A 9,900-nucleotide genomic window follows, 5' to 3' on the forward strand; every position below is an offset into this window, starting at 1 on the left:
CAGCTCTGGGGCTATTTCAGCCTTGAGAGGAACATTTGGGAGAGAAAAAGCCAAATCCTTGGCAGCAAGAAACACCTGTAGCTGTTATGCCAAGGCCAGGACTAAATCAGATGCAGTCCAGTGACACATGCGGTAGCGGGGATTCGGGACTGTGCTACTTTCCAACAGCAAAACTGTTTCTTTTTAGCAGCAATCAGGATGAGCCCTGTTGAGGGATGCCAGATGGGAAAGAATGGGCAAAAGCCATGCTTGGAAAACGAAATTCAGGCGTTACCCATACATATTAAGACTGGTGAGCATTTCTCCATCCTCTGCTACAGTAAGCAAGCCTGGAAATGTCTGCCTCCAGAAGACTTAGATCAACCAATTGACAAAAAAATACTTCACTGGCAAAGAAGGCTTTTATTTTCTTTTTGCTTCTTTACGAAGCATGCAGAAAACCTTTAGGGCTGCTTTCCTTTTGAACAGCAGAAAGAAAGCAAAGTGAGGAGGCAGAAAAGGGGTTTTTCTGCTTATTTTTTGCCCTTGGGATGCATGGGGAACACCAGTCCTTGAGTCTTCTGGAGATCTATTGGGTGTCTCAAATGATGTTTATAGCCGACACTCAAACCTTAATGAATGGACTGCTGAATATTTAACCAAGATGTCCTTTCTTCACAGTGCTAACAAGTCATTGGAGTTTGACAAGCACTAAAACTAAACAAAAGACAAAGAGTTTTAAGCGGGGCTTGACTTATTATCCCTTCCATTCACCAGCCATTCAGGAAAGCATCCCTAATTCCGCCGAGTAATTAACCTCTTCTTTAGATTCCATTGAGGTCCTGGAAACAAAGTGTGCTTAAATGCCTTCCTGAGGTGAGGACATCCATTCCTCACCCCCTTGCTGGGAAGATGTCATCATCCCCTCTTTCTGTCCTCCACACCGGCCAAGACCCGAAATCCTAACCCAAAAAAAACCGAACGAAGTTGGAAGAAGCGGGTGGGTCACCGGTGGGTGCCTGAAGTGCTCTCAGCCTGCCAGATGGGCTGCGAAAAGAGACGTGGAGGAGACAAGCATCATGGAGGTGCGAAGCCGAATCCCCCACATCATAACACAGCCTGGCTAAATGCCCTCAAACATTAAAAGCAGGCAAGCAGGCCCCGAAAGCAAAACAGCTTCTTTCAAGCCAAAAACTCTCTCCGTCCTTCTGTGAAGCCACCCTGCTCCCGAAAGCCGAGTCTCCTGCCTGACACCGCAGCTCCATGGAGATGCTGCCCCCCGCTCCCACCACAAGCAACACCTCCGGCCAATTTCCTTTGCTTTTTGGGCAGCCCCAGCAATTTTCAGGTCAGACGCCCACCCCTGTCAGCCCAGGAGAAGGTGTCAGTCCCCTCAGCTCTGCATGGGGACCACAGGACAGGCAGGCACACCTCAAACTGTCTTGTCCCTTTGGAGAAGGGCTGCAGAGGCCATGCAGCTCGTGACACTGGTGCTGGCAGTCACAGCACCCCTTGGAAAGCACAGGCAGTGGCTTTCGCTTCTGCCTCTCCCTTCTGCTTTGCAAATTGAAACTTACTGGGGAGAAATAAGTCCAAAAGAGTCAGATCCCCTCACCAAGTCCCACCCCTGTCAGGTAAAGGCTCTGCTCTGGTGCAGACACCTCTCTCAGATGCAGTTTTGAGTCCCAGCTGCTGATCCAGCTCTTCATCCGGCCAAGATCCCCCCCAGCTCTCTGAACAAAGAGACCCCATTTCTGCCACCCTTTGCAACAAGGCAATGCTTCCTCCAGCCCTCTTCCAGCCTGCAGTGAGGATGTAACAGCCCTGGGATGAGGAAGCAGGTACCCGGTGTAACCATCTCCTGCTGGGACACGGGTGGCTTGGCTGACCCCCAAAATCCCCCCGCAGGGCTGCGATGAGCCAGAGCAGCCACGCTTGGCTACCGGCAGCAACAAGAGCCCAGCAAAGGAACTCACAGCAGGGAGACATCTCTGCACACACATCCATCACATTTCCCTCGAAGCACTAACACTGAACTGTGCAGGCCATGAGCAGGACCAGGTCCGGGGGCAGATGTGCATGACAAAGCCACAGTGAGGGTCACAACCGACACTAGGGACAAGCAGCCACGCTCCACCTGGCTTCCTTTCTTCCCCAGATTCAGCAGCAAGATGACAAACCTTTGCTTAAGCTGCCTCACTCAGTGGCTTCTCGCAGCAGAGCCCAGCAGATGCAGCTCCAGTCCTGCTGCTCCCTGCTGCTCCTCGTTTGTGCCGCTGGCTGCATTTGCCCCCAGGCCAAGCCCAGACCCACCAACAACATTTCCAGCAGCTGGGGAGCTTTTCTGCGTCTTGCAAACTGCATTGTCACCAAGAAAGAGCCTCAGCAGCACAGCATCCCCCAGGACTCGGGATGCTCCTCCTGCCCAAAGGCTCCACAGCATCGGGAGCGCAGGAGGAAGGAGGGAGCCAGGGCTCACCTTCAATGGCCTCTAAAACGTCACTCGTGCCACCAAAGGACAGGGGAGCAGGGATTGGCGCTGGTGTTAGGCTGCAAATGAGCTTTCACAGTGTGAGTGACAGAAAACAAATTTTAAAAGGATTAAATAGAAGGGAGAAGGGAAGGGCGGGCTCTGGGCGGATGAGGGCAGGTCGGTGCAGAGCCCAGCGGGGCAGCCAAGAAGCTGAGCAACGCTGGCTCCCGGGGAAGCTATTAACACCCTGGGGGGGGGTTTGCTCATGGGCTTGGTGCTCACAAAACAGCAAAGGGTACACACACAGCACACCACGGGGCCCCAAAACACCCTGTTGCTTAGGGACAAGGCAACTGGAGAGGGCAGGGCAGACAGGGGCTGCAGGGAAGGAGTGGAAGCACTCGTAGGACTGGCAGGCACGCGTGGGAGCGTGCGTGCAGCAGGACACACAGAAGGCGTTACCTCAATCTGCCTGTGAAGCAGGGTGGCATGGTGCTTGGAGAAGCAGGAGCAAGCAAAGAGAAGGGAGAGGCTCCGGCACATCTGGGCCAGCTGGCTCCAGCCCAGGCAACTTTCCTTGGAAGTGCTCCTAAACCTGGCAGCTCCCCTGGAGCAGCTCTGGCACAGATCCTATCCACAGTGACCTCAAGTAGCAGCCTCCCCACGCACAGGCAGTGGCGGGGAGCCCACCTAGCAGCCCACAAGCACCAGAAACCCTTGTTACCTGCCCATGGGAGAGCAAACCCAGCCATGCAATGAGCCAGGAAGGTCCCAGAGCAGGACAGGAGCGAGCATCCTGCAAACGAAGCCTGCACTGACACGAGCAGAGCGCTCACCGAGGTGTTCTGGCACTGGATGCTGGTGCTGTTGAAGCGCAGGGCGGTGACGCGGGTGGTGCTGCCCGGGATGTGGAAGATGCACTCGTAGTTGCGCTGGCCCGACTGCGGCTGGGGCAGGTTCTTGGCCGTCAGGGTGATGGGTTTCACCACGCCCACGGGGATGTAGATCTGCGTGGAGGGCAGGATCTGGGGGCAGTCCTGCAAGGGGAACAAGAGGCAGTGAATGAGAGGGGAACAGCGCACAGCCTCCCCCAGCACCCCCAGAACACCCGCCCTTTGCAACAGGGCAATGTACTGTGAAAATACCACCCTGAGCACATCCTTGAGGAAATCCTTATGTGCAGCAATCCCGAAACAGCATCTCACCGCTACGCCGACCAAAGCCCTGAGCACTGGAAAGGAAAGCACGGTGGCAGGGGCCGTGAAGTGTTTTCCACAGCCTGGGTTGATCCAGGTGGGAGGTAGGGACAGGATTCAGCTATGGGACCTGCAACCTGGCACCACAACAGCAGCACACGTTTGGGTGAAATGACTGGTAACGAGATGGGCTTTAATGGCATCATTGCAGTCAGTAGGTTTCAGAGTTAACACCCACTGGGCTGTGCATCATCAGCCCTCCTGTCTTCCTTACAACTGCCATCCCCTTCCTTCACAAGGGGACAGAAAAGCCTTTTCCCCCTTTGACACTGCAACGTGCTCCTGCAGCGTTGCAAAGACCCTGCTCTGCAGTGAATTTTGCTGCTGCTGCTGCTTTTATCCATGGCCAGCTCAAAGCAGCATCACCCCAACCAGTCTGGCTGCAGGCGAGGGGATACCGGTGAATCCAAGCTGGGGGGGCAGCAGGGTCAGGACCACCACACCAGCCCCCCACACTCCCTGGGGAAGGAGTCATCGGGAGGGCAAAGCACTCGGCTTTTAATAGCCACTGGCTCTCAGCTGCTGCTCCAGGGGAGCAAAGCACAGGGGAGCAGGAGGGAGCAAAAATAAATGAGCTCAGGCAGCAAAACAGCTCCACGGCCCCGACAGGGGCCACTTGGACAATAACAGCCTGATGCAACCCCACACTGGCCTTGCCGAGGTCTCGCACCTACCGCAGTGACTCCTGAAAGCACTGGCTTGAAATAATGGCAAAAAGGGGAATAAAGAGTGCTGAAACAAGCTGCTCCAAAGGCAGAAGGGGTGGCAGCAGTGCTGGGGGTGGACGCAGCCACTGCTCTCTCACAAGGCTGCTGATGGCCACCACGCAGGGGCCACCAGCAGCCACATATGGCCAACACTGCCTTTTGCCACCCTGTAGCGAGCCAGGGACAGACCCTGCACAGCACCAGGCCTCATGGCAGCCTGTAAGATTAATAACTTTCAAACAATGCTGAGAAATGAGAAAGGAACTGTTTCATTTAGCAAATATTGACAGAAATCCCCAACTCGTTTTACTCTAAGTTTCCCGTTCTTTGCAAGCCTGCATTCCTCAGAATAAAGCAATTTTTAAGGGAAGAAACTCTACCCGGGACAGAAGGAGAAGTCCCTGCCTGCTTGATCCCCCTCCACATTGCAGTGGGACCCTACATGTGGCACACACCTTCCCTGCGGGGCAGGGACACGAGGATCAGCTCCCATCTCACTCTTCTACACCTCCATCTCCTTGTTTTTCTGTAATTATCACTGCTGGAACAGTGGGTGAGCCCATATCGCCCCAATGGGGCTACACGGATGCTCCCCAGAGCAGTGCCTGGGCATGTGGTCCCCCTCCCCGTGCAGTCAGGCTCGCAGTTGGAGTCCCCCCCCGCACCATCCCTCGCCGGCAGCGATGCCTCATCCAGCAAAAATGTCAGTCCACGTCTCTGCAGGAAGCACCTGGAGCTGGTGGGCGCCGGGGTGCCCGCAGGGGTGGGGGCACTGGGACAGCTCATTTCCTGACCGCTGACAAAACCTGGCACTGCCCGGCACCGACATCCCCTGGGAATGCTCTGCACAGCCCACACAGCTCCCTGTCCTGCCCAAAACAGCCCCTGGCTCCTCCGAAAACAGCTGCTGGCTCCCAGGAGCAGGGAGCGACAAAGGCATGGGATGAGCAGAAGAGCAAGAGCCCGACGCACACCTTCTCAAACATTGCACAACCCAGATCTTCTCTGTTCAAACTGTTTTTCTAGCTGGATGAGAACACAAGGGTGTCCAGGTTTGCTGGGAGAGGAAAGAGCTTCAGAGTCAATGCTGAAAATGCTGCAGTTTGGGTTTCTCTCGTAGCTTCTGCTGTGCTAACAGCAGAGATGGAGATGAAGGCAGCCTGGGGCTTTTGGGGTCCCTTACAAAGTCCTTGGCCATCCCTGCTGCCACTCCCAGTCACACACCATGACTGGTGGCTCCCACCTGCGCCTTGTTCCTGCCTTGCCACCCCCAGAAATCCAGGCAAACATCCTCAGCATGCCCAGGACAGAGTGCCCTGGGTCGCTCTTTGCATTTTCCTACAAAACAGCCACTTTCCCACCCAGGAAACCATGGTGAACCACCCGTGGGAACCAGCAGAGCCGGAGTTACGCTGTTAACCCCCATCCCTGACCAGTGCCCACCGCACTCCAACCAATGCAGACAGACCAAATCCTGCCTAAAATAACCCTCCCAGTTAAACATCCTCCCACAGAGGGGGACACACACCATTAAACTTGTCCAGCGGTGCCACGGGCTGGCACCAGTTCCCACCACAGCGCCCTGCTGGGGACCGGGACGGCCCCAAAATGGGGACAGGATGTCTCATCCCAGCCCGGACACGCAGCCCACGGCAGCGGTTGGTCTGAGGGTGTCTCACCATCCCTGCCAGGAACTGCTGAGGCCACACCAGGGTGCAAACAGGCTGAGCCGGGCGCTCCAAACCTCAGGCCAGGCACTGCTCCAGGTCCCGGTGCAGCCAAAGGGTCTGTGTGGGGACAGCCTGCGTGACACGGGAGTGACACAAGTCCCCATGCAGCTGGTCCGTGGAGCGGTGTGTATGTCCCAAACACCCTTTGGGGTACAGCCAGATGATTTTGGGAAAGGAGAAGAGCCCGGCAGCCTCCCCACGCCGTCGGCAAGGGGAAGAGGCAGGCGAGAGCCGCCAGGCTCCAGTGGTCTGGCCACCACGCGTTGTGTTTGCAGGAGCGACGCCAGGGCTGGCTGGAAGTGTGGCCTCACGAGCAGGCTTCTGGGATGCCTGGGACAGCCCCAGCCCTCGCCGCATTTCTTCAGGGTGCAAACTGGGAGAAAACAGCTTTTTTTTCATCTTTTCACTGTACTGAATCCCCCACGTGCGGGGCCGGGCTTGTTCTGGCCCATGATCGCAGTGCAACCACCCCCTGCACTCAGGTAACACCTCCGGGGAGGTGAGGGATGGAGCCAGAGCCCAGATTTTGGCTGTTTGGTAGAAAGGGACAGTGGAAAGAGGTGGGAAGAGGAAGGGGAAAAAAATTAATTTGGGCATCTTGGTCACAGATGGTTCCATCTGACTCCACGCACGCTCCCAGCCCAGCAAGGAAGCAAGGGGACATGGGGAGCACAACAGCCCTGATACAGAAGGATGCCCAGATTGCCCAGGAGCCCGCAGGTCCTCAGCAAGGACAAGGCCAGCCCTCAGAAGACACAAATGACACAGGATGGAGACTGACTGCTCCTCCCAAGCGGGGACATGCTGAGGTAGGCGTCCTCTTGGTGCCAGCCAGGACAGCAAAGATCTGGAGGAACATTTCGGACACTTGCTTTCACACATGGTCTGTGAAGCAGAAACAAGCCCTTCTTGTCCACCTTTGCTCCCAGCCCTGGCCTCTGCTGCAGCTCAGAGACCAAACCTTCTCCAAGACGACTCAGGTGAATGCTTTCTCCAGGACAGCGTCCACTCACTGCCGTGAGGACACCATGCGTCTCTGCTCCCAGCAACAACTGTCAGACAGCAGGACCCTTCCCACTGGGGCCGTGCACAGGAGACTGGAAACCCAGGCAAGCTCCACCAGAGCCCTCTTCCAGGACAGGGATGGGGAGAAACCTCTCCTCCCCAAAACTCTCCCTTCTGGACCCAAATCAGCATCTACTGACCCAACCTCACCAGCCAACAGTGCCACCACAGGCTGGGGATGCCGGGACCTCCTGCGAGCGCACTGCCAGTGACGGGTTCCCCGGTGGTGGCACGGATGCTGTGCAGGATGAACCCCCGCAAAATAACACATTTCTCAGCAAAGCTTTTGAGACAAAGAAGGCGTGAGGTGCAGCAAAATGGTTTGTTTTACGGATTTCAACCTTCCCCTCTCTGCAAACAAGTTGTTCCGCAATGACAGTTCAAGCTTGCTCCCTTCAAAAACATCAAAGGAAAACGCTTCAGCGTCTCTGCCTTTGTTTTTCCCTTCATTCAGCCTAAAGTGCTCTTGGCTGCGCCCGGCTCCCGAGCAGCCTCTCCTCAGCCGACACCACCTCTCCCCACCGGTACACAGTCCTGCAGCACTTCCCACTGCTTCCCACACAGCCCAGCACCCCAGACAAGGGAGTGGGAAAGGTTTCCAAAGCCGTTTTCCTCTCTTCTAAACCCTTCCCCATGGGGCACAGGGGCACAACAGGACCAGGAGCCAGCTCGTGCGGCCTTACCTCAGAAAGCTTGACACGTCCCTCCAGGAAGGAGCAGTCGGCAGCGTTGTGGGTGCAGATGTGGCGGTACTTGCACCAGTGGCAGGGGAAGGAGCCGTTCACGCAGGACAGACAGCTGTGGAGAGAGCAAAGTGGCAGCTTGAGGGCAGGGGCAATCCCACAGCATCCATAGACCATCCCATATCTGTGGGACAGCATCCAGGGGCAATCCCGTATCTGTGGGACTGTATCCATAGGCAATCCCATATCTGCAGGACGGCATCCAGGGGCAATCCCGTACCTGTGGGACAGCATCCATGGGCAATCTCATATCTCCAACTCCCCATGTGTGGGGCGAGGGCTGAGCACAGGGATGCCCACACACTCCAAATACCCAGGATTTGCCTGCCAGAGGAAAGGGCCCTTCCAGCACCACAGGGTTTTGTGTCCCAGCCGCCCTCCTCTGATTGGCAAAACTGACCCTGCCCACCCTGGGCAGGGGCCGAGCTCCAGACTTTGGGAGCTTTATTTGGGTTTGCTGAAAGGCAATTTTAGCAAGAGACGGCAGAACAAGGGCTCTGCGCCACAGGGAAACAGGGGAGAAAGGGCTGGATTAATGCAGGCTCATTGAGAGGGAAATTATAGCTGGCGAAAGGTTGGGTCAGATGAACGTTTCGGGACTGTAGTGCCTTTCAGCCGCTCACAATAGGTTGTGTGTGACCCCCTCCCTCAGCCCCCCTCATCCTCAGCTCCCCGTGGCCGCGTGTGTGTGTGTGTGCATGCTTCCACCCCCTCTCCAGACCCAGACATGGTCCTCTCTCCCCAGATCCCATCTTTCCTGGGGGATACACTCAGGCAGCCAGGGATGCCGGGAGCCCCGTGCTCCGCTCTGCACCCCTCTTCCCACAGCAATGAGCCCCAAGGACCCAATGCTTCTCCCCCACACAGGAGGGGACATGCAGAGTCCCCTCCTTGTACCACCGCCCACGCGAGCAGCACCCCAACAGCCTGTCCCCTTGCTAACCCCCTTGCTAACCCCCCCAACAGCATGCCCTACCAGCACCACAAGACATCCCTGTTCGCAAGCACAGGGGATCCCATGGAGCCCCACAACCAGAGGGCAGCTTTTGGCCCCCCCCCCGTCCCGAGGTAGCAGCGAGGTCCCACGTTGATGTGGAGCCTTCACGGGACGGTTCCGCACAAGGCATGGCCTGTGCAGCACGAGCTGCCCTCCCGAGGGGGAGACAGGAGAATGCCAAGGCATGAAGGTAGGAAAAGTAAGAATAAATAACAATAGAAAATAAGAAAAAAATATTAAGAAAAATAATAATAAAGCTGGCTTTAAAAAAAAACCAAACCAACACACAAAAACACCCAGCAGCACCGTTTTCCTCCCTAGAAGGCCCATACCTGCGTTCACTGATCCAAGCATGAACAGGATGGGGCCCAAAGCAATTCTATTGAAACAAAGGCAGGATCTTCCCCTCAGCACAGCGCGGGCAGCCCTGCCCAGCCTGATCCTGCTCCTAAACCACGCGCTACCGCTCCGCCTCTGCATCCCAGGACACGACAGGGGAAACAGCATCACCGTGCGGGGTGGCACGAGGAACCCCTTCCTGGAGAGAGGGGGCCTTGAGCGGCAGGGGCTGGCACGTCCAATTGTCACCTGGGAGCTGTGGGGACAGCGCAGGGTGCAAACACACACGCAAGGGCCTCGCTGGGCCACTGCTCCCTGCCCGCCCTGGGGTTTCACACACCATTCCATACCCAGCCACAGCTTCCCAAATCCATGAGCGCACGCTAAGGAAATATTTAATTAAGCTGCTTGCAAAGGGGGCTGGAAGTCATTTCCATGTTTCGCTCACATTTTCACTTACAAATGAACAGCCCTTTTAGCTTTACCCACAAATATGCTAATTGAGATGCTCCTTATGCAAATATATGCAATTTTTATTTCAGCTGCAGAGATTCAACTTAAAAGCAGAGCCGTAGCCTCCTATCTCTGGTTGCTTTGATGGAGGGAGGTGC

General features: G+C 56.1%; 1 protein-coding gene across 1 annotated transcript in view; it reads right to left on the minus strand.

The window, feature by feature from the left end:
• The window catches only part of LOC104540919 (plexin-A1-like), a gene marked incomplete at its 3' end in the record, with an annotated part of 20,613 nt that extends 12,543 nt beyond the window's left edge, over positions 1–8,070 (minus strand). Inside the window, exons 1-2 of the mRNA XM_010184839.1 lie at positions 7,894–8,070; positions 3,289–3,489 (exon numbers count right to left, since the gene is read on the minus strand). Of these exons, the coding sequence (XP_010183141.1) occupies positions 3,289–3,489; positions 7,894–8,070 (378 nt within the window). The remainder of the gene's footprint in view (positions 1–3,288; positions 3,490–7,893) is intronic.
• Positions 8,071–9,900: the final 1,830 nt, after the last annotated feature.

The sequence above is a fragment of the Mesitornis unicolor genome, unplaced genomic scaffold (assembly GCF_000695765.1).
Source record: "Mesitornis unicolor isolate BGI_N332 unplaced genomic scaffold, ASM69576v1 scaffold34695, whole genome shotgun sequence".
NCBI lineage: Eukaryota > Metazoa > Chordata > Aves > Mesitornithiformes > Mesitornithidae > Mesitornis > Mesitornis unicolor.